At 42.5% G+C, this 20,443-nt stretch overlaps 7 protein-coding genes across 7 annotated transcripts; all 7 read right to left on the reverse strand.

Annotated features, from left to right (window-relative positions):
• Window positions 1–916: 916 nt before the first annotated feature.
• Window positions 917–2,245, reverse strand: LOC148340065 (metalloproteinase inhibitor 2-like). The gene is made up of 5 exons (XM_088290300.1): window positions 2,039–2,245; window positions 1,709–1,791; window positions 1,529–1,631; window positions 1,316–1,437; window positions 917–1,137 (listed from the first exon to the last, which is right to left on the reverse strand). Exons 1-5 carry the CDS (start codon window positions 2,169–2,171, stop codon window positions 949–951), a joined length of 630 nt encoding a protein of 209 aa, XP_088146426.1. The 5' UTR covers window positions 2,172–2,245; the 3' UTR covers window positions 917–948.
• Window positions 2,246–3,822: 1,577 nt separating this feature from the next.
• Window positions 3,823–4,704, reverse strand: LOC148340066 (metalloproteinase inhibitor 2-like). The gene is made up of 4 exons (XM_088290450.1): window positions 4,601–4,704; window positions 4,429–4,531; window positions 4,220–4,341; window positions 3,823–4,041 (listed from the first exon to the last, which is right to left on the reverse strand). Exons 1-4 carry the CDS (start codon window positions 4,655–4,657, stop codon window positions 3,853–3,855), a joined length of 471 nt encoding a protein of 156 aa, XP_088146576.1. The 5' UTR covers window positions 4,658–4,704; the 3' UTR covers window positions 3,823–3,852.
• Window positions 4,705–6,725: 2,021 nt separating this feature from the next.
• On the reverse strand, window positions 6,726–9,346 carry LOC148340067 (metalloproteinase inhibitor 2-like). Its single transcript, XM_088289725.1, has 7 exons — window positions 9,338–9,346; window positions 7,834–7,932; window positions 7,717–7,732; window positions 7,504–7,586; window positions 7,332–7,434; window positions 7,123–7,244; window positions 6,726–6,944 (listed from the first exon to the last, which is right to left on the reverse strand). Exons 1-7 carry the CDS (start codon window positions 9,344–9,346, stop codon window positions 6,756–6,758), a joined length of 621 nt encoding a protein of 206 aa, XP_088145851.1. The 3' UTR covers window positions 6,726–6,755.
• A 281-nt stretch (window positions 9,347–9,627) lies between these two features.
• LOC148340068 (metalloproteinase inhibitor 2-like) lies at window positions 9,628–10,883 on the reverse strand. Its single transcript, XM_088290943.1, has 5 exons — window positions 10,742–10,883; window positions 10,412–10,494; window positions 10,240–10,342; window positions 10,027–10,148; window positions 9,628–9,848 (listed from the first exon to the last, which is right to left on the reverse strand). The coding sequence occupies exons 1-5, from the start codon at window positions 10,872–10,874 to the stop codon at window positions 9,660–9,662; spliced, it is 630 nt and encodes a 209-aa protein (XP_088147069.1). The 5' UTR covers window positions 10,875–10,883; the 3' UTR covers window positions 9,628–9,659.
• Window positions 10,884–12,515: 1,632 nt separating this feature from the next.
• Window positions 12,516–13,771, reverse strand: LOC148340069 (metalloproteinase inhibitor 2-like). The gene is made up of 5 exons (XM_088290393.1): window positions 13,630–13,771; window positions 13,300–13,382; window positions 13,128–13,230; window positions 12,915–13,036; window positions 12,516–12,736 (listed from the first exon to the last, which is right to left on the reverse strand). Exons 1-5 carry the CDS (start codon window positions 13,760–13,762, stop codon window positions 12,548–12,550), a joined length of 630 nt encoding a protein of 209 aa, XP_088146519.1. The 5' UTR covers window positions 13,763–13,771; the 3' UTR covers window positions 12,516–12,547.
• Window positions 13,772–15,403: 1,632 nt separating this feature from the next.
• LOC148340070 (metalloproteinase inhibitor 2-like) lies at window positions 15,404–16,278 on the reverse strand. The gene is made up of 4 exons (XM_088290460.1): window positions 16,196–16,278; window positions 16,016–16,118; window positions 15,803–15,924; window positions 15,404–15,624 (listed from the first exon to the last, which is right to left on the reverse strand). The coding sequence occupies exons 1-4, from the start codon at window positions 16,250–16,252 to the stop codon at window positions 15,436–15,438; spliced, it is 471 nt and encodes a 156-aa protein (XP_088146586.1). The 5' UTR covers window positions 16,253–16,278; the 3' UTR covers window positions 15,404–15,435.
• Window positions 16,279–18,291: 2,013 nt separating this feature from the next.
• On the reverse strand, window positions 18,292–19,568 carry LOC148340071 (metalloproteinase inhibitor 2-like). The gene is made up of 5 exons (XM_088290351.1): window positions 19,392–19,568; window positions 19,074–19,156; window positions 18,902–19,004; window positions 18,689–18,810; window positions 18,292–18,510 (listed from the first exon to the last, which is right to left on the reverse strand). Exons 1-5 carry the CDS (start codon window positions 19,522–19,524, stop codon window positions 18,322–18,324), a joined length of 630 nt encoding a protein of 209 aa, XP_088146477.1. The 5' UTR covers window positions 19,525–19,568; the 3' UTR covers window positions 18,292–18,321.
• Window positions 19,569–20,443: the final 875 nt, after the last annotated feature.

Raw genomic sequence — 20,443 nt, forward strand, 5'->3', positions numbered from 1 at the left:
TTATAAAATGGGCACTCTGGAGACGTAATTCCAGCGGGGATGAATCAGTGCTCGTCAAAATTGGAAATGTTCCAACAGAACCGAGAGAATCAAGCGGAACACGCGCATTACAAATAAGCAAAGCGACATTTTAAGATCGCGTGGTGTTTGGAACCTGTGGCTTGAAAACACTTGTGCTACGTTTCTAATAAGTGCAGGGGCTAAACATGGGCTTAAGTAATCAAGGTAAAATACCTCAGAGTAAAGCAAAGGAGCCTTTAAAGGAACTCGTGAAAGAACATTACCATAGTGCAAACTCGGAAAATGCGCAACAAACCTTTGGGGAAGTAAATAGATCAGACAGCAGTGAAACACATTTGCAAACCGACTGACTAAGGGTGTGGAATGGGTCCGATATGGCCTTTATTCACAAACTGTCACGAGAGCACTAAGTGTATTTTGGCAAATATTTGACTGGTGTGACAAGTCCCACTCTTTCATGGCACAACACGCAAAAAGTATATTTCAATGTGGCTTTACATTAGTCACACCCCATCTGATGACAGGTTTTGAGTGATTCCAAAAGACAGCCATCATCAAGTTCGGGTGTTTATGTTGGTCAGACCAGTGCAGCACAGGGATAGTACCTGGATCATCTGTCCTGTTCAGAATAGGTGTGCAGGGTTTTAGAATATCCACCAAAAGCCTATACTGTTATAAATATGCCATTTTGTTTAGTCAAGAATATTTAACTGCCCAGAAATTTCTTGGTCAGCAAACTCCAAAGCATTTTAGACACATTTAATCAACCATCTCAAATGTTTGCAAGGCATCTTCAGAGCAAAGTGCTTGCAGACCAGCTCCAAGCGTGGTCAAGATGAAAGCAAAATTTTGGGAAGTACTTTTGGCAGTGCCAAAGACACTGAAAAGCCAACACTCAACTTTTTGAACAGTTTTTATTCTTTTTAGTTAGCCTTCAAGCACAGGTAGAGAACCCTTAGACCAGGAATCCCCACGACGCCAGGAACAGCCGTTGCTTTTCTGGACGCAAGCGAAGTTTTGGGCCTGATCTCCATCCTTCTTGCTCAGCAAAAAGTCCATCCACAAGCACTCTGTCGGCTGGTTTTTGACGCACGGGAGGGAGGAGCAGGCCTTGATCTGTGGGTGACCAATAATCAGAGTTTGAGCAACATTTACCGACTCAAGCACTTTGATGCCAACTGATGAAGCAGTTAGCGCTCGTCGATGAGTCAAAGGGGACAACAGTCAATAAGACCTGCCACAGCACAATATCAACAAAGTGCTAATGCTAAAAGTCCATTCGTTGTGGTGCTACCATGCAATCGCAGCCCTCGCCGTAGTGGTGCAGCAGGTTCTTTTGCGTGGCACTCAAGGCATCCCACCGCTGATGGAAGTCACACAGGTGGACATGCAGCGAAGCGTCGGAATGCAGTCTGGCTGTAATTGCAGAAGATCGGAACAGGAAAGCCTCAGAACATCTTGACGTAAAACACAGTTCTAACGCCTAAAAACTTGAGGAAGAAAATACCCATGAGGAGATATTCGACCCCCTTCATCAGATCGACTCCACATGCCGCAGAGTTGGGTGCCGTGTAAATTGAAGTAAAAAGCCTCTCGGGGCCCTTGAAGGTCTGGGAGAAAATAAACAAAAAAACATTCAGGCCTAATGTGTACACATCAACGTATACGAATAAAGTGAGGACCTCACCTTCATGAGTTTGATGTCATACTTTGTGTGGATACCTTGGCCTGGTGAGCCATGCATCTTTCCAACAACCTTTGCCTTGATAACTACAAGTACACATTTTCAAGAGATGCATTAAAAACAGGAACAGAAGGGCATTTTGGTTGGAAGATTCGGAGTGAAGAATATGGCACCAACAAATATATTCATGTAGAGGCTACGGGGATTAAAACTCACCTTTGCTTAGGACGGTCTGTCATATGACAAGAGATTTAATACTCGGACAAATATACAGCACAGCTTTTAAAAGTGCATTTAAAAAAAATAATTCAAGTGCAGTCCGATTCAACTTACCCACAACACGACTTTGGCAATACAACTGTTGCGGATGCATCGGGAAACAGCTACAGGCGTGGGCTCCTTCCTCCTGGAGCCCCCACAAGCACAGCAGAACTAAGGGCAGAATAAACGTCTTCCAGCTCATCATGGACACTTCAACAACTTTCTCGGACAACCAATTCAGGTCCTGTCATGCAATCTGCTGGAGTTCAGATTGACAAGGGACTTTTTATAGCTGGAGACTCCGCCCACAATTAATCAGCACCATGTGCACACACTGATTGATGATTGTTTTCACCTGAGACTTTCACCACCAACAAAATTAAGAATTCCCACAAAATGACAAGTAGCCATCTTTAGAGTTGATTTTATATAACGGGTTAAAATAAAAAAAAGTATTTGGTAGTTACGAAATAAGGCTAACTGTCTGGTAAGCTAAAAAAAATCAAAGTAGCTAGCCAGCTGGACTGGCGGCGTGGAGATTTAATTTTATACAATGGATTGAAGTGTTTCTAATGTGATTCAAAGCAAAACCATATGCTGTGCCAATTCCACATATAAATAACCCATAATGGGTAAAATATTTGATAACTCAGCAGCTCAGTACAGCAAATAACCTATCTTTGAGTTTTGACTCGGCTAAAAAAAAAAAAAATTTTAGAACCCTGGATTTGGGTAGATAAAATAACCCAGCATTTTTTTTTTTACAAGAGTCTTTTTTAGAATTCCAATTTATTTTTGGGATACATTTTATGTGGCAAACAAACTTTTACGCTTGACTGACTCTCACAATGGACAGGAGTATGCACACGCAATGAACAACACTCTGAAACAGTGAATGCGGTGATTTGGGTTTTTTGCTGTAATGGGCAAATGAGTCATTATAAAATGGGCACTCTGGAGACGTAATTCCAGCGGGGATGAATCAGTGCTCGTCAAAATTGGAAATGTTCCAACAGAACCGAGAGAATCAAGCGGAACACGCGCATTACAAATAAGCAAAGCGACATTTTAAGATCGCGTGGTGTTTGGAACCTGTGGCTTGAAAACACTTGTGCTACGTTTCTAATAAGTGCAGGGGCTAAACATGGGCTTAAGTAATCAAGGTAAAATACCTCAGAGTAAAGCAAAGGAGCCTTTAAAGGAACTAGTGAAAGAACATTACCATAGTGCAAACTCGGAAAATGCGCAACAAACCTTTGGGGAAGTAAATAGATCAGACAGCAGTGAAACACATTTGCAAACCGACTGACTAAAGGTGTGGAATGGGTCCGATATGGCCTTTATTCACAAACTGTCACGAGAGCACTGAGTGTATTTTGGCAAATATTTGACTGGTGTGACAAGTCCCACTCTTTCTTGGCACAACACGCAAAAAGTATATTTCAATGTGGCTTTACATTAGTCACACCCCATCTGATGACAGGTTTTGAGTGATTCCAAAAGACAGCCATCATCAAGTTCGGGTGTTTATGTTGGTCAGACCAGTGCAGCACAGGGATAGTACCTGGATCATCTGTCCTGTTCAGAATAGGTGTGCAGGGTTTTAGAATATCCACCAAAAGCCTATACTGTTATAAATATGCCATTTTGTTTAGTCAAGAATATTTAACTGCCCAGAAATTTCTTGGTCAGCAAACTCCAAAGCATTTTAGACACATTTAATCAACCATCTCAAATGTTTGCAAGGCATCTTCAGAGCAAAGTGCTTGCAGACCAGCTCCAAGCGTGTGCAACATGAAAGCAAAATTTTGGGAAGTACTTTTGGCAGTGCCAAAGACACTGAAAAGACAACACTATACTTTTTGAACAGTTTTTATTCTTTTTAGTTAGCCTTCAAGCACAGGTAGAGAACCCTTAGACCAGGAATCCCCACGACGCCAGGAACAGCCGTTGCTTTTCTGGACGCAAGCGAAGTTTTGGGCCTGATCTCCATCCTTCTTGCTCGGCAAAAAGTCCATCCACAAGCACTCTGTCGGCTGGTTTTTGACGCACGGGAGGGAGGAGCAGGCCTTGATCTGTGGGTGACCAAGAATCAGAGTTTGAGCAACATTTACCGACTCAAGCACTTTGATGCCAACTGATGAAGCAGTTAGCGCTCGTCGATGAGTCAAAGGGGACAACAGTCAATAAGACCTGCCACAGCACAATATCAACAAAGTGCTAATGCTAAAAGTCCATTCGTTGTGGTGCTACCATGCAATCGCAGCCCTCGCCGTAGTGGTGCAGCAGGTTCTTTTGCGTGGCACTCAAGGTATCCCACCGCTGATGGAAGTCACACAGGTGGACATGCAGCGAAGCGTCGGAATGCAGTCTGGCTGTAATTGCAGAAGATCGGAACAGGAAAGACTCAGAACATCTTGACGTAAAACACAGTTCTAACGCCTAAAAACTTAAGAAAATACCCATGAGGAGATATTCGACCCCCTTCATCAGATCGACTCCACATGCTGCAGAGTTGGGTGCCGTGTAAATTGAAGTAAAAAGCCTCTCGGGGCCCTTGAAGGTCTGGGAGAAAAAAAACATTCAGGCCTAATGTGTACACATCAACGTATACGAATAAAGTGAGGACCTCACCTTCATGAGTTTGATGTCATACTTTGTGTGGATACCTTGGCCTGCTGAGCCATGCATCTTTCCAACAACCTTTGCCTTGATAACTACAAGTACACATTTTCAAGAGATGCATTAAAAACAGGAACAGAAGGGCATTTTGGTTGGAAGATTCGGAGTGAAGAATATGGCACAAACAAATATATTCATGTAGAGGCTACGGGGATTAAAACTCACCTTTGCTTAGGACGGTCTGTCATATGACAAGAGATTTAATACTCGGACAAATATACAGCACAGCTTTTAAAAAAAATAATTCAAGTGCAGTAAGATTCAACTTACCCACAACACGACTTTGGCAATACAACTGTTGCGGATGCATCGGGAAACAGCTACAGGCGTGGGCTCCTTCCTCCTGGAGCCCCCACAAGCACAGCAGAACTAAGGGCAGAATAAACATCTTCCAGCTCATCATGGACACTTCAACAACTTTCTCGGACAACCAATTCAGGTCCTGTCATGCAATCTGCTGGAGTTCAGATTGACAAGGGACGTTTTATAGCTGGAGACTCCGCCCACAATTAATCAGCACCATGTGCACACACTGATTGATGATTGTTTTCACCTGAGACTTTCACCACCAACAAAATTAAGAATTCCCACAAAATGACAAGTAGCCATCTTTAGAGTTGATTTAATATAACGGGTTCAAATGGGTTAAAATAAAAAAAAGTATTTGGTAGTTACGAAATAAGGCTAACTGTCTGGTAAGCTAAAAAAAATCAAAGTAGCTAGCCAGCTGGACTGGCGGCGTGGAGATTTAATTTTATACAATGGATTGAAGTGTTTCTAATGTGATTCAAAGCAAAACCATATGCTGTGCCAATTCCACATATAAATAACCCATAATGGGTAAAATATTTGATAACTCAGCAGCTCAGTACAGCAAATAACCTATCTTTGAGTTTTGACTCGGCTAAAAAAAAAAAAAATTTTAGAACCCTGGATTTGGGTAGATAAAATAACCCATCTTTTTTTTTTTTTTTTTACAAGAGTCTTTTTTAGAATTCCAATTTATTTTTCGGATATATTTTATGTGGCAAACAAACTTTCACGCTTGACTGACTCTCACAATGGACAGGAGTATGCACACGCAATGAACAACACCCTGAAACAGTGAATGCGGTGATTTGGGTTTTTTGCTGTAATGGGCAAATGAGTCATTATAAAATGGGCACTCTGGAGACGTAATTCCAGCGGGGATGAATCAGTGCTCGTCAAAATTGGAAATGTTCCAACAGAACCGAGAGAATCAAGAGGAACACGCGCATTACAAATAAGCAAAGCGACATTTTAAGATCGCGTGGTGTTTGGAACCTGTGGCTTGAAAACACTTGTGCTACGTTTCTAATAAGTGCAGGGGCTAAACATGGGCTTAAGTAATCAAGGTAAAATACCTCAGAGTAAAGCAAAGGAGCCTTTAAAGGAACTAGTGAAAGAACATTACCATAGTGCAAACTTAGAAAATGCGCAACAAACTTCTGGGGAAGTAATAAATAGATCAGACAGCAGTCAAACACATTTGTAAACCGACTGACTTAGGGTGTGGAATGGGTCCGATATAGCCTTTATTCACAAACGGTCACGAGAGCACAGAGTGTATGTTGGCAAATATTTGACTGGTGTGACAAGTCCCACTCTTTCTTGGCACAACACGCAAAAAGTATATTTCAATGTGGCTTTACATTAGTCACACCCCATCTGATGACAGGTTTTGAGTGATTCCAAAAGACAGCCGTCACCAACTTCCGGTGTTTATGTTGGTCAGACCAGTGCAGCACAGGGATAGTACCTGGATCATCTGTGCTGTTCAGAATATGTGTGCAGGGTTTTAGAATATCCACCAAAAGCCTATACTGTTATAAATATGCCATTTGACATTGTTTAGTCAAGAATGTTTAACTGCCCAGAAATTTCTTGGTCAGCAAACTCCAAAGCATTTTAGACACATTTAATCAACCATCTCAAATGTTTGCAAGGCATCTTCAGAGCAAAGTGCTTGCAGACCAGCTCCAAGCGTGGGCAACATGAAAGCAAAATTTTGGGAAGTACTTTTGGCAGTGCCAAAGACACTGAAAAGCCAACACTATACTTTTTGAACAGTTTTTATTCTTTTTAGTTAGCCTTCAAGCACAGGTAGAGAACCCTTAGACCAGGAATCCCCACGACGCCAGGAACAGCCGTTGCTTTTCTGGACGCAAGCGAAGTTTTGGGCCTGATCTCCATCCTTCTTGCTCGGCAAAAAGTCCATCCACAAGCACTCTGTCGGCTGGTTTTTGACGCACGGGAGGGAGGAGCAGGCCTTGATCTGTGGGTGACCAAGAATCAGAGTTTGAGCAACATTTACCGACTCAAGCACTTTGGTGCCAACTGATGAAGCAGTTAGCGCTCGTCGATGAGTCAAAGGGGACAACAGTCAATCAGACCTGCCACAGCACAATATCAACAAAGTGCTAATGCTAAAAGTCCGTTCGTTGTGGTGCTACCATGCAATCGCAGCCCTCGGCGTAGTGGTGCAACAGGTTCTTTTGCGTGGCACTCAAGGCATCCCACCGCTGATGGAAGTCACACAGGTGGACATGCAGCGAAGCGTCGGAATGCAGTCTGGCTGTAATTGCAGAAGATCGGAACAGGAAAGCCTCAGAACATCTTGACGTAAAACACAGTTCTAACGCCTAAAAACTTAAGAAAATACCCATGAGGAGATATTCGACCCCCTTCATCAGATCGACTCCACATGCTGCAGAGTTGGGTGCCGTGTAAATTGAAGTAAAAAGCCTCTCGGGGCCCTTGAAGGTCTGGGAGAAAAAAAACATTCAGGCCTAATGTGTACACATCAACGTATACGAATAAAGTGAGGACCTCACCTTCATGAGTTTGATGTCATACTTTGTGTGGATACCTTGGCCTGGTGAGCCATGAATCTTTCCAACAACCTTTGCCTTGATAACTACAAGTACACATTTTCAAGAGATTCATTAAAAACAGGAACAGAAGGGCATTTTGGTTGGAAGATTCGGAGTGAAGAATATGGCACCAACAAATATATTAATGTAGAGGCTACGGGGATTAAAACTCACCTTTGCTTAGGACGGTCTGTCATATGACAAGAGATTTAATACTCGGACAAATATACAGCACAGCTTTTAAAAGTGCATTTAAAAAAAATAATTCAAGTGCAGTCCGATTCAACTTACCCACAACACGACTTTGGCAATACAACTGTTGTGGATGCATCGGGAAACAGCTACAGGCGTGGGCTCCTTCCTCCTGGAGCCCCCACAAGCACAGCAGAACTAAGGGCAGAATAAACATCTTCCAGCTCATCATGGACACTTCAACAACTTTCTCAGACAACCAATTCAGATCCTGTCATGCAATCTGCTGGAGTTCAGATTGACAAGGGACTTTTTATAGCTGGAGACTCCGCCCACAATTAATCAGCACCATGTGCACACACTGATTGATGATTGTTTTCACCTGAGACTTTCACCACCAACAAAATTAAGAATTCCCACAAAATGACAAGTAGCCATCTTTAGAGTTGATTTAATATAACGGGTTCAAATGGGTTAAAATAAAAAAAAGTATTTGGTAGTTACGAAATAAGGCTAACTGTCTGGTAAGCTAAAAAAAATCAAAGTAGCTAGCCAGCTGGACTGGCGGCGTGGAGATTTAATTTTATACAATGGATTGAAGTGTTTCTAATGTGATTCAAAGCAAAACCATATGCTGTGCCAATTCCACATATAAATAACCCATAATGGGTAAAATATTTGATAACTCAGCAGCTCAGTACAGCAAATAACCTATCTTTGAGTTTTGACTCGGCTAAAAAAAAAAAGAAATTTTAGAACCCTGGATTTGGGTAGATAAAATAACCCAGCATTTTTTTTTTTACAAGAGTCTTTTTTAGAATTCCAATTTATTTTTGGGATACATTTTATGTGGCAAACAAACTTTTACGCTTGACTGACTCTCACAATGGACAGGAGGATGCACACGCAATGAACAACACTCTGAAACAGTGAATGCGGTGATTTGGGTTTTTTGCTGTAATGGGCAAATGAGTCATTATAAAATGGGCACTCTGGAGACGTAACTCCAGCGGGGATGAATCAGTGCTCGTCAAAATTGGAAATGTTCCAACAGAACCGAGAGAATCAAGCGGAACACGCACGTAAATAAGCAAAGCGACATTTTGATTAAGATCGCGTGGTGTTTGGAACCTGTGGCTTGAAAACACTTGTGCTACGTTTCTAATAAGTGCAGGGGCTAAACATGGGCTTAAGTAATCAAGGTAAAATACCTCAGAGTAAAGCAAAGGAGCCTTTAAAGGAACTAGTGAAAGAACATTACCATAGTGCAAACTCAGAAAATGCGCAACAAACCTTTGGGGAAGTAAATAGATCAGACAGCAGTGAAACACATTTGCAAACCGACTGACTAAGGGTGTGGAATGGGTCCGATATGGCCTTTATTCACAAACTGTCACGAGAGCACTGAGTGTATTTTGGCAAATATTTGACTGGTGTGACAAGTCCCACTCTTTCTTGGCACAACACGCAAAAAGTATATTTCAATGTGGCTTTACATTAGTCACACCCCATCTGATGACAGGTTTTGAGTGATTCCAAAAGACAGCCATCATCAAGTTCGGGTGTTTATGTTGGTCAGACCAGTGCAGCACAGGGATAGTACCTGGATCATCTGTCCTGTTCAGAATAGGTGTGCAGGGTTTTAGAATATCCACCAAAAGCCTATACTGTTATAAATATGCCATTTTGTTTAGTCAAGAATATTTAACTGCCCAGAAATTTCTTGGTCAGCAAACTCCAAAGCATTTTAGACACATTTAATCAACCATCTCAAATGTTTGCAAGGCATCTTCAGAGCAAAGTGCTTGCAGACCAGCTCCAAGCGTGGTCAAGATGAAAGCAAAATTTTGGGAAGTACTTTTGGCAGTGCCAAAGACACTGAAAAGCCAACACTCAACTTTTTGAACAGTTTTTATTCTTTTTAGTTAGCCTTCAAGCACAGGTAGAGAACCCTTAGACCAGGAATCCCCACGACGCCAGGAACAGCCGTTGCTTTTCTGGACGCAAGCGAAGTTTTGGGCCTGATCTCCATCCTTCTTGCTCGGCAAAAAGTCCATCCACAAGCACTCTGTCGGCTGGTTTTTGACGCACGGGAGGGAGGAGCAGGCCTTGATCTGTGGGTGACCAAGAATCAGAGTTTGAGCAACATTTACCGACTCAAGCACTTTGGTGCCAACTGATGAAGCAGTTAGCGCTCGTCGATGAGTCAAAGGGGACAACAGTCAATAAGACCTGCCACAGCACAATATCAACAAAGTGCTAATGCTAAAAGTCCGTTCGTTGTGGTGCTACCATGCAATCGCAGCCCTCGCCGTAGTGGTGCAACAGGTTCTTTTGCGTGGCACTCAAGGCATCCCACCGCTGATGGAAGTCACACAGGTGGACATGCAGCGAAGCGTCGGAATGCAGTCTGGCTGTAATTGCAGAAGATCGGAACAGGAAAGCCTCAGAACATCTTGACGTAAAACACAGTTCTAACGCCTAAAAACTTGAGGAAGAAAATACCCATGAGGAGATATTCGACCCCCTTCATCAGATCGACTCCACATGCTGCAGAGTTGGGTGCCGTGTAAATTGAAGTAAAAAGCCTCTCGGGGCCCTTGAAGGTCTGGGAGAAAAAAAACATTCAGGCCTAATGTGTACACATCAACGTATACGAATTAAGTGAGGACCTCACCTTCATGAGTTTGATGTCATACTTTGTGTGGATACCTTGGCCTGGTGAGCCATGCATCTTTCCAACAACCTTTGCCTTGATAACTACAAGTCCACATTTTCAAGAGATGCATTAAAAACAGGAACAGAAGGGCATTTTGGTTGGAAGATTCGGAGTGAAGAATATGGCACCAACAAATATATTAATGTAGAGGCTACGGGGATTAAAACTCACCTTTGCTTAGGACGGTCTGTCATATGACAAGAGATTTAATACTCGGACAAATATACAGCACAGCTTTTAAAAGTGCATTTAAAAAAAATAATTCAAGTGCAGTCCGATTCAACTTACCCACAACACGACTTTGGCAATACAACTGTTGCGGATGCATCGGGAAACAGCTACAGGCGTGGGCTCCTTCCTCCTGGAGCCCCCACAAGCACAGAAGAACTAAGGGCAGAATAAACGTCTTCCAGCTCATCATGGACACTTCGACAACCAATTCAGGTCCTGTCATGCAAACTGCTGGAGTTCAGATTGACAAGGGACTTTTTATAGCTGGAGACTCCGCCCACAATTAATCAGCACCATGTGCACACACTGATTGATGATTGTTTTCACCTGAGACTTTCACCACCAACAAAATTAAGAATTCCCACAAAATGACAAGTAGCCATCTTTAGAGTTGATTTAATATAACGGGTTCAAATGGGTTAAAATAAAAAAAAGTATTTGGTAGTTACGAAATAAGGCTAACTGTCTGGTAAGCTAAAAAAAATCAAAGTAGCTAGCCAGCTGGACTGGCGGCGTGGAGATTTAATTTTATACAATGGATTGAAGTTTTCTAATGTGATTCAAAGCAAAACCCATATGCTGTGCCAATTCCACATATAAATAACCCCCAATGGGTAAAATATTTGATAACTCAGCAGCTCAGTACAGCAAATAACCTATCTTTGAGTTTTTACTCGGCTAAAAAAAAAAAAAATTTTAGAACCCTGGATTTGGGTAGATAAAATAACCCAGCATTTTTTTTTTCAAGAGTTTTTTAGAATTCCAATTTATTTTTGGATATGTTTTATGTGGCAAACAAACTTTCACGCTTGACTGACTCTCACAATGGACAGGAGGATGCACACGCAATGAACAACACTCTGAAACAGTGAATGCGGTGATTTGGGTTTTTTGCTGTCATGGGCAAATGAGTCATTATAAAATGGGCACTCTGGAGACGTAATTCCAGCGGGGATGAATCAGTGCTCGTCAAAATTGGAAATGTTCCAACAGAACCGAGAGAATCAAGCGGAACACGCGCATTACAAATAAGCAAAGCGACATTTTAAGATCGCGTGGTGTTTGGAACCTGTGGCTTGAAAACACTTGTGCTACGTTTCTAATAAGTGCAGGGGCTAAACATGGGCTTAAGTAATCAAGGTAAAATACCTCAGAGTAAAGCAAAGGAGCCTTTAAAGGAACTCGTGAAAGAACATTACCATAGTGCAAACTCGGAAAATGCGCAACAAACCGTTGGGGAAGTAAATAGATCAGACAGCAGTGAAACACATTTGCAAACCGACTGACTAAGGGTGTGGAATGGGTCCGATATGGCCTTTATTCACAAACTGTCACGAGAGCACTAAGTGTATTTTGGCAAATATTTGACTGGTGTGACAAGTCCCACTCTTTCATGGCACAACACGCAAAAAGTATATTTCAATGTGGCTTTACATTAGTCACACCCCATCTGATGACAGGTTTTGAGTGATTCCAAAAGACAGCCATCATCAAGTTCGGGTGTTTATGTTGGTCAGACCAGTGCAGCACAGGGATAGTACCTGGATCATCTGTCCTGTTCAGAATAGGTGTGCAGGGTTTTAGAATATCCACCAAAAGCCTATACTGTTATAAATATGCCATTTTGTTTAGTCAAGAATATTTAACTGCCCAGAAATTTCTTGGTCAGCAAACTCCAAAGCATTTTAGACACATTTAATCAACCATCTCAAATGTTTGCAAGGCATCTTCAGAGCAAAGTGCTTGCAGACCAGCTCCAAGCGTGGTCAAGATGAAAGCAAAATTTTGGGAAGTACTTTTGGCAGTGCCAAAGACACTGAAAAGCCAACACTCAACTTTTTGAACAGTTTTTATTCTTTTTAGTTAGCCTTCAAGCACAGGTAGAGAACCCTTAGACCAGGAATCCCCACGACGCCAGGAACAGCCGTTGCTTTTCTGGACGCAAGCGAAGTTTTGGGCCTGATCTCCATCCTTCTTGCTCGGCAAAAAGTCCATCCACAAGCACTCTGTCGGCTGGTTTTTGACGCACGGGAGGGAGGAGCAGGCCTTGATCTGTGGGTGACCAAGAATCAGAGTTTGAGCAACATTTACCGACTCAAGCACTTTGGTGCCAACTGATGAAGCAGTTAGCGCTCGTCGATGAGTCAAAGGGGACAACAGTCAATAAGACCTGCCACAGCACAATATCAACAAAGTGCTAATGCTAAAAGTCCGTTCGTTGTGGTGCTACCATGCAATCGCAGCCCTCGCCGTAGTGGTGCAACAGGTTCTTTTGCGTGGCACTCAAGGCATCCCACCGCTGATGGAAGTCACACAGGTGGACATGCAGCGAAGCGTCGGAATGCAGTCTGGCTGTAATTGCAGAAGATCGGAACAGGAAAGCCTCAGAACATCTTGACGTAAAACACAGTTCTAACGCCTAAAAACTTGAGGAAGAAAATACCCATGAGGAGATATTCGACCCCCTTCATCAGATCGACTCCACATGCTGCAGAGTTGGGTGCCGTGTAAATTGAAGTAAAAAGCCTCTCGGGGCCCTTGAAGGTCTGGGAGAAAAAAAACATTCAGGCCTAATGTGTACACATCAACGTATACGAATTAAGTGAGGACCTCACCTTCATGAGTTTGATGTCATACTTTGTGTGGATACCTTGGCCTGGTGAGCCATGCATCTTTCCAACAACCTTTGCCTTGATAACTACAAGTCCACATTTTCAAGAGATGCATTAAAAACAGGAACAGAAGGGCATTTTGGTTGGAAGATTCGGAGTGAAGAATATGGCACCAACAAATATATTAATGTAGAGGCTACGGGGATTAAAACTCACCTTTGCTTAGGACGGTCTGTCATATGACAAGAGATTTAATACTCGGACAAATATACAGCACAGCTTTTAAAAGTGCATTTAAAAAAAATAATTCAAGTGCAGTCCGATTCAACTTACCCACAACACGACTTTGGCAATACAACTGTTGCGGATGCATCGGGAAACAGCTACAGGCGTGGGCTCCTTCCTCCTGGAGCCCCCACAAGCACAGAAGAACTAAGGGCAGAATAAACGTCTTCCAGCTCATCATGGACACTTCGACAACCAATTCAGGTCCTGTCATGCAAACTGCTGGAGTTCAGATTGACAAGGGACTTTTTATAGCTGGAGACTCCGCCCACAATTAATCAGCACCATGTGCACACACTGATTGATGATTGTTTTCACCTGAGACTTTCACCACCAACAAAATTAAGAATTCCCACAAAATGACAAGTAGCCATCTTTAGAGTTGATTTAATATAACGGGTTCAAATGGGTTAAAATAAAAAAAAGTATTTGGTAGTTACGAAATAAGGCTAACTGTCTGGTAAGCTAAAAAAAATCAAAGTAGCTAGCCAGCTGGACTGGCGGCGTGGAGATTTAATTTTATACAATGGATTGAAGTTTTCTAATGTGATTCAAAGCAAAACCCATATGCTGTGCCAATTCCACATATAAATAACCCCCAATGGGTAAAATATTTGATAACTCAGCAGCTCAGTACAGCAAATAACCTATCTTTGAGTTTTTACTCGGCTAAAAAAAAAAAAAATTTTAGAACCCTGGATTTGGGTAGATAAAATAACCCAGCATTTTTTTTTTCAAGAGTTTTTTAGAATTCCAATTTATTTTTGGATATGTTTTATGTGGCAAACAAACTTTCACGCTTGACTGACTCTCACAATGGACAGGAGGATGCACACGCAATGAACAACACTCTGAAACAGTGAATGCGGTGATTTGGGTTTTTTGCTGTCATGGGCAAATGAGTCATTATAAAATGGGCACTCTGGAGACGTAATTCCAGCGGGGATGAATCAGTGCTCGTCAAAATTGGAAATGTTCCAACAGAACCGAGAGAATCAAGCGGAACACGCGCATTACAAATAAGCAAAGCGACATTTTAAGATCGCGTGGTGTTTGGAACCTGTGGCTTGAAAACACTTGTGCTACGTTTCTAATAAGTGCAGGGGCTAAACATGGGCTTAAGTAATCAAGGTAAAATACCTCAGAGTAAAGCAAAGGAGCCTTTAAAGGAACTCGTGAAAGAACATTACCATAGTGCAAACTCGGAAAATGCGCAACAAACCGTTGGGGAAGTAAATAGATCAGACAGCAGTGAAACACATTTGCAAACCGACTGACTAAGGGTGTGGAATGGGTCCGATATGGCCTTTATTCACAAACTGTCACGAGAGCACTAAGTGTATTTTGGCAAATATTTGACTGGTGTGACAAGTCCCACTCTTTCATGGCACAACACGCAAAAAGTATATTTCAATGTGGCTTTACATTAGTCACACCCCATCTGATGACAGGTTTTGAGTGATTCCAAAAGACAGCCATCATCAAGTTCGGGTGTTTATGTTGGTCAGACCAGTGCAGCACAGGGATAGTACCTGGATCATCTGTCCTGTTCAGAATAGGTGTGCAGGGTTTTAGAATATCCACCAAAAGCCTATACTGTTATAAATATGCCATTTTGTTTAGTCAAGAATATTTAACTGCCCAGAAATTTCTTGGTCAGCAAACTCCAAAGCATTTTAGACACATTTAATCAACCATCTCAAATGTTTGCAAGGCATCTTCAGAGCAAAGTGCTTGCAGACCAGCTCCAAGCGTGGTCAAGATGAAAGCAAAATTTTGGGAAGTACTTTTGGCAGTGCCAAAGACACTGAAAAGCCAACACTCAACTTTTTGAACAGTTTTTATTCTTTTTAGTTAGCCTTCAAGCACAGGTAGAGAACCCTTAGACCAGGAATCCCCACGACGCCAGGAACAGCCGTTGCTTTTCTGGACGCAAGCGAAGTTTTGGGCCTGATCTCCATCCTTCTTGCTCGGCAAAAAGTCCATCCACAAGCACTCTGTCGGCTGGTTTTTGACGCACGGGAGGGAGGAGCAGGCCTTGATCTGTGGGTGACCAAGAATCAGAGTTTGAGCAACATTTACCGACTCAAGCACTTTGATGCCAACTGATGAAGCAGTTAGCGCTCGTCGATGAGTCAAAGGGGACAACAGTCAATAAGACCTGCCACAGCACAATATCAACAAAGTGCTAATGCTAAAAGTCCATTCGTTGTGGTGCTACCATGCAATCGCAGCCCTCGCCGTAGTGGTGCAGCAGGTTCTTTTGCGTGGCACTCAAGGCATCCCACCGCTGATGGAAGTCACACAGGTGGACATGCAGCGAAGCGTCGGAATGCAGTCTGGCTGTAATTGCAGAAGATCGGAACAGGAAAGCCTCAGAACATCTTGACGTAAAACACAGTTCTAACGCCTAAAAACTTGAGGAAGAAAATACCCATGAGGAGATATTCGACCCCCTTCATCAGATCGACTCCACATGCCGCAGAGTTGGGTGCCGTGTAAATTGAAGTAAAAAGCCTCTCGGGGCCCTTGAAGGTCTGGGAGAAAATAAACAAAAAAACATTCAGGCCTAATGTGTACACATCAACGTATACGAATAAAGTGAGGACCTCACCTTCATGAGTTTGATGTCATACTTTGTGTGGATCCCTTGGCCTGGTGAGCCATGCATCTTTCCAACAACCTTTGCCTTGATAACTACAAGTACACATTTTCAAGAGATGCATTAAAAACAGGAACAGAAGGGCATTTTGGTTGGAAGATTCGGAGTGAAGAATATGGCACCAACAAATATATTCATGTAGAGGCTACGGGGATTAAAACTCACCTTTGCTTAGGACGGTCTGTCATATGACAAGAGATTTAATACTCGGACAAATATACAGCACAGCTTTTAAAAAAAATAATTCAAGTGCAGTAAGATTCAACTTACCCACAACACGACTTTGGCAATACAACTGTTGCGGATGCATCGGGAAACAGCTACAGGCGTGGGCTCCTTCCTCCTGGAGCCCCCACAAGCACAGCAGAACTAAGGGCAGAATTAACGTCTTCCAGCTCATCATGGACACTTCAACAACTTTCTCGGCCAACCAATTCAGGTCCTGTCATGCAATCTGCTGGAGTTCAGATTGACAAGGGACGTTTTATAGCTGGAGACTCCGCCCACAATTAATCAGCACCATGTGCACACACTGATTGATGATTGTTTTCACCTGAGACTTTCACCACCAACAAAATTAAGAATTCCCACAAAATGACAAGTAGCCATCTTTAGAGTTGATTTTATATAACGGGTTAAAATAAAAAAAAGTATTTGGTAGTTACGAAATAAGGCTAACTGTGTGGTAAGCTAAAAAAAATAAAAGTAGCTAGCCAGCTGGACTGGCGGCGTGGAGATTTAATTTTATACAATGGATTAAAGTGTTTCTAATGTGATTCAAAGCAAAACCATATGCTGTGCCAATTCCACATATAAATAACCCATAATGGGTAAAATATTTGATAACTCAGCAGCTCAGTACAGCAAATAACCTATCTTTGAGTTTTGACTCGGCTAAAAAAAAAAAAAATTTTAGAACCCTGGATTTGGGTAGATAAAATAACCCAGCATTTTTTTTTTCAAGAGTTTTTTAGAATTCCAATTTATTTTTGGATGTTTTATGTGGCAAACAAACTTTCACGCTTGACTGACTCTCACAATGGACAGGAGGATGCACACGCAATGAACAACACTCTGAAACAGTGAATGCGGTGATTTGGGTTTTTTGCTGTCATGGGCAAATGAGTCATTATAAAATGGGCACTCTGGAGACGTAATTCCAGTGGGGATGAATCAGTGCTCGTCAAAATTGGAAATGTTCCAACAGAACCGAGAGAATCAAGCGGAACACGCACGTAAATAAGCAAAGCGACATTTTGATTAAGATCGCGTGGTGTTTGGAACCTGTGGCTTGAAAACACTTGTGCTACGTTTCTAATAAGTGCAGGGGCTAAACATGGGCTTAAGTAATCAAGGTAAAATACCTCAGAGTAAAGCAAAGGAGCCTTTAAAGGAACTCGTGAAAGAACATTACCATAGTGCAAACTTAGAAAATGCGCAACAAACTTTTGGGGAAGTAAATAGATCAGACAGTAGTGAAACACATTTGCAAAACGACTGACTAAGGGTGTGGAATGGGTCCGATATGGCCTTTATTCACAAACTGTCACGAGAGCACTGACTGTATTTTGGCAAATATTTGACTGGTGTGACAAGTCCCACTCTTTCTTGGCACAACACGCAAAAAGTATATTTCAATGTGGCTTTACATTAGTCACACCCCATCTGATGACAGGTTTTGAGTGATTCCAAAAGACAGCCATCATCAAGTTCGGGTGTTAATGTTGGTCAGACCAGTGCAGCACAGGGATAGTACCTGGATCATCTGTCCTGTTCAGAATAGGTGTGCAGGGTTTTAGAATATCCACCAAAAGCCTATACTGTTATAAATATGCCATTTTGTTTAGTCAAGAATGTTTAACTGCCCAGAAATTTCTTGGTCAGCAAACTCCAAAGCATTTTAGACACATTTAATCAACCATCTCAAATGTTTGCAAGGCATCTCCAGAGCAAAGTGCTTGCAGACCAGCTCCAAGCGTGTGCAACATGAAAGCAAAATTTTGGGAAGTACTTTTGGCAGTGCCAAAGACACTGAAAAGCCAACACTCAACTTTTTGAACAGTTTTTATTCTTTTTAGTTAGCCTTCACGCACAGGTAGAGAACCCTTAGACCAGGAATCCCCACGACGCCAGGAACAGCCGTTGCTTTTCTGGACGCAAGCGAAGTTTTGGGCCTGATCTCCGTCCTTCTTGCTCAGCAAAAAGTCCATCCACAAGCACTCTGTCGGCTGGTTTTTGACGCACGGGAGGGAGGAGCAGGCCTTGATCTGTGGGTGACCAAGAATCAGAGTTTGAGCAACATTTACCGACTCAAGCACTTTGATGCCAACTGATGAAGCAGTTAGCGCTCGTCGATGAGTCAAAGGGGACAACAGTCAATAAGACCTGCCACAGCACAATATCAACAAAGTGCTAATGCTAAAAGTCCGTTCGTTGTGGTGCTACCATGCAATCGCAGCCCTCGCCGTAGTGGTGCAACAGGTTCTTTTGCGTGGCACTCAAGGCATCCCACCGCTGATGGAAGTCACACAGGTGGACATGCAGCGAAGCGTCGGAATGCAGTCTGGCTGTAATTGCAGAAGATCGGAACAGGAAAGCCTCAGAACATCTTGACGTAAAACACAGTTCTAACGCCTAAAAACTTGAGGAAGAAAATACCCATGAGGAGATATTCGACCCCCTTCATCAGATCGACTCCACATGCTGCAGAGTTGGGTGCCGTGTAAATTGAAGTAAAAAGCCTCTCGGGGCCCTTGAAGGTCTGGGAGAAAAAAAACATTCAGGCCTAATGTGTACACATCAACGTATACGAATAAAGTGAGGACCTCACCTTCATGAGTTTGATGTCATACTTTGTGTGGATACCTTGGCCTGGTGAGCCATGCATCTTTCCAACAACCTTTGCCTTGATAACTACAAGTACACATTTTCAAGAGATGCATTAAAAACAGGAACAGAAGGGCATTTTGGTTGGAAGATTCGGAGTGAAGACAATGGCACAAACAAATATATTCATGTAGAGGCTCCGGGGATTAAAACTCACCTTTGCTTAGGACGGTCTGTCATATGACAAGAGATTTAATACTCGGACAAATATACAGCACAGCTTTTAAAAAAAATAATTCAAGTGCAGTCCGATTCAACTTACCCACAACACGACTTTGGCAATACAACTGTTGCGGATGCATCGGGAAACAGCTACAGGCGTGGGCTCCTTCCTCCTGGAGCCCCCACAAGCACAGCAGAACTAAGGGCAGAATTAACGTCTTCCAGCTCATCATGGACACTTCAACAACTTTCTCGGACAACCAATTCAGGTCCTGTCATGCAACGGCTGTTCCTGGCGTCGTGGGGATTCCTGGTCTAAGGGTTCTCTACCTGTGCTTGAAGGCTAACTAAAAAGAATAAAAACTGTTCAAAAAGTTGAGTGTTGGCTTTTCAGTGTCTTTGGCACTACCAAAAGTACTTCCCAAAATTTTGCTTTCATGTTGCCCACGCTTGGAGCTGGTCTGCAAGCACTTTGCTCTGAAGATGCCTTGCAAACATTTGAGATGGTTGATTAAATTTGTCTAAAATGCTTTTGAGTTTGCTGCCCAAAAATTTTCTGGGCAGTTAAAAAACATTGACACAACATTCAAATGGCTTTTTTATAACAGTTGAGGCTTTTGATGGATATTCCAAAACCCTGCACACAGATTCTGAACAGGACAGATGGTCCAGGTACTATCCCTGTGCTGCACTGGTCTGACCAACATAAACACTCAAACTTGCAATGACGGCTGTCTTTTGGAATCACACAAGATGGGGGTGTGACTACTGTAAAGCCACATTGAAATATACGTTTTAGGTGTTGTGCCAAGAAAGGGCGGGACTTCAGTCACACCAGCCAAATGTACCCAGTGCTCTCGTGACAGTAGTATACAAATGTTTAATCGGACCCATTCCACACCCTTAATCAATAGGTTTGCAAATGTTTCCCAGCGGTCTGACTTATTTACTTCCCCAAATTTGTTGGGGCATTTTCTAAGTTTGCACAATGGTAATGTTCTTTCACTAGTTTCTTCAAAGGCTTCTTTGCCTTATTCAGAGGTATTGTAACTTGATTACTTCAGCCGATGTTTAGCCCCCGCACTTATTAGAAATGTAGCACAAGTGTTTTCAATTCACAGAATAACAGGTAAACACCGTGCCATCTTAAAA

Source organism: Idiotropiscis lumnitzeri, chromosome 3, assembly GCF_059441095.1.
Source record: "Idiotropiscis lumnitzeri isolate Australia: NSW breed Sydney's pygmy pipehorse chromosome 3, RoL_Ilum_1.0, whole genome shotgun sequence".
Lineage (NCBI taxonomy): Eukaryota > Metazoa > Chordata > Actinopteri > Syngnathiformes > Syngnathidae > Idiotropiscis > Idiotropiscis lumnitzeri.

Coding starts and splice junctions, on each gene's coding strand:
- LOC148340065 (XM_088290300.1), bottom strand. CDS start 2,171: ATGATGAGCTGGAAGACGTTTATTCTGCCCTTAGTTCTGCTGTGCTTG. Junction 1,632..1,708: donor ATGACATCAAACTCATGAAG/GTGAGGTCCTCA, acceptor ATTTTCTCCCAG/ACCTTCAAGGGCCCCGAGAG. Junction 1,438..1,528: donor GGTCGAATATCTCCTCATGG/GTATTTTCTTCC, acceptor CTGCAATTACAG/CCAGACTGCATTCCGACGCT.
- LOC148340066 (XM_088290450.1), bottom strand. CDS start 4,657: ATGCATGGCTCAGCAGGCCAAGGTATCCACACAAAGTATGACATCAAA. Junction 4,532..4,600: donor ATGACATCAAACTCATGAAG/GTGAGGTCCTCA, acceptor TTTTTCTCCCAG/ACCTTCAAGGGCCCCGAGAG. Junction 4,042..4,219: donor GCGAGGGCTGCGATTGCATG/GTAGCACCACAA, acceptor GGTCACCCACAG/ATCAAGGCCTGCTCCTCCCT.
- LOC148340067 (XM_088289725.1), bottom strand. Junction 7,435..7,503: donor ATGACATCAAACTCATGAAG/GTGAGGTCCTCA, acceptor TTTTTCTCCCAG/ACCTTCAAGGGCCCCGAGAG. Junction 7,245..7,331: donor GGTCGAATATCTCCTCATGG/GTATTTTCTTAA, acceptor CTGCAATTACAG/CCAGACTGCATTCCGACGCT.
- LOC148340068 (XM_088290943.1), bottom strand. CDS start 10,874: ATGATGAGCTGGAAGACGTTTATTCTGCCCTTAGTTCTTCTGTGCTTG. Junction 10,495..10,741: donor TTGCCAAAGTCGTGTTGTGG/GTAAGTTGAATC, acceptor GTGGACTTGTAG/TTATCAAGGCAAAGGTTGTT. Junction 10,343..10,411: donor ATGACATCAAACTCATGAAG/GTGAGGTCCTCA, acceptor TTTTTCTCCCAG/ACCTTCAAGGGCCCCGAGAG.
- LOC148340069 (XM_088290393.1), bottom strand. CDS start 13,762: ATGATGAGCTGGAAGACGTTTATTCTGCCCTTAGTTCTTCTGTGCTTG. Junction 13,383..13,629: donor TTGCCAAAGTCGTGTTGTGG/GTAAGTTGAATC, acceptor GTGGACTTGTAG/TTATCAAGGCAAAGGTTGTT. Junction 13,037..13,127: donor GGTCGAATATCTCCTCATGG/GTATTTTCTTCC, acceptor CTGCAATTACAG/CCAGACTGCATTCCGACGCT.
- LOC148340070 (XM_088290460.1), bottom strand. CDS start 16,252: ATGCATGGCTCACCAGGCCAAGGGATCCACACAAAGTATGACATCAAA. Junction 16,119..16,195: donor ATGACATCAAACTCATGAAG/GTGAGGTCCTCA, acceptor ATTTTCTCCCAG/ACCTTCAAGGGCCCCGAGAG. Junction 15,625..15,802: donor GCGAGGGCTGCGATTGCATG/GTAGCACCACAA, acceptor GGTCACCCACAG/ATCAAGGCCTGCTCCTCCCT.
- LOC148340071 (XM_088290351.1), bottom strand. CDS start 19,524: ATGATGAGCTGGAAGACGTTAATTCTGCCCTTAGTTCTGCTGTGCTTG. Junction 19,005..19,073: donor ATGACATCAAACTCATGAAG/GTGAGGTCCTCA, acceptor TTTTTCTCCCAG/ACCTTCAAGGGCCCCGAGAG. Junction 18,811..18,901: donor GGTCGAATATCTCCTCATGG/GTATTTTCTTCC, acceptor CTGCAATTACAG/CCAGACTGCATTCCGACGCT.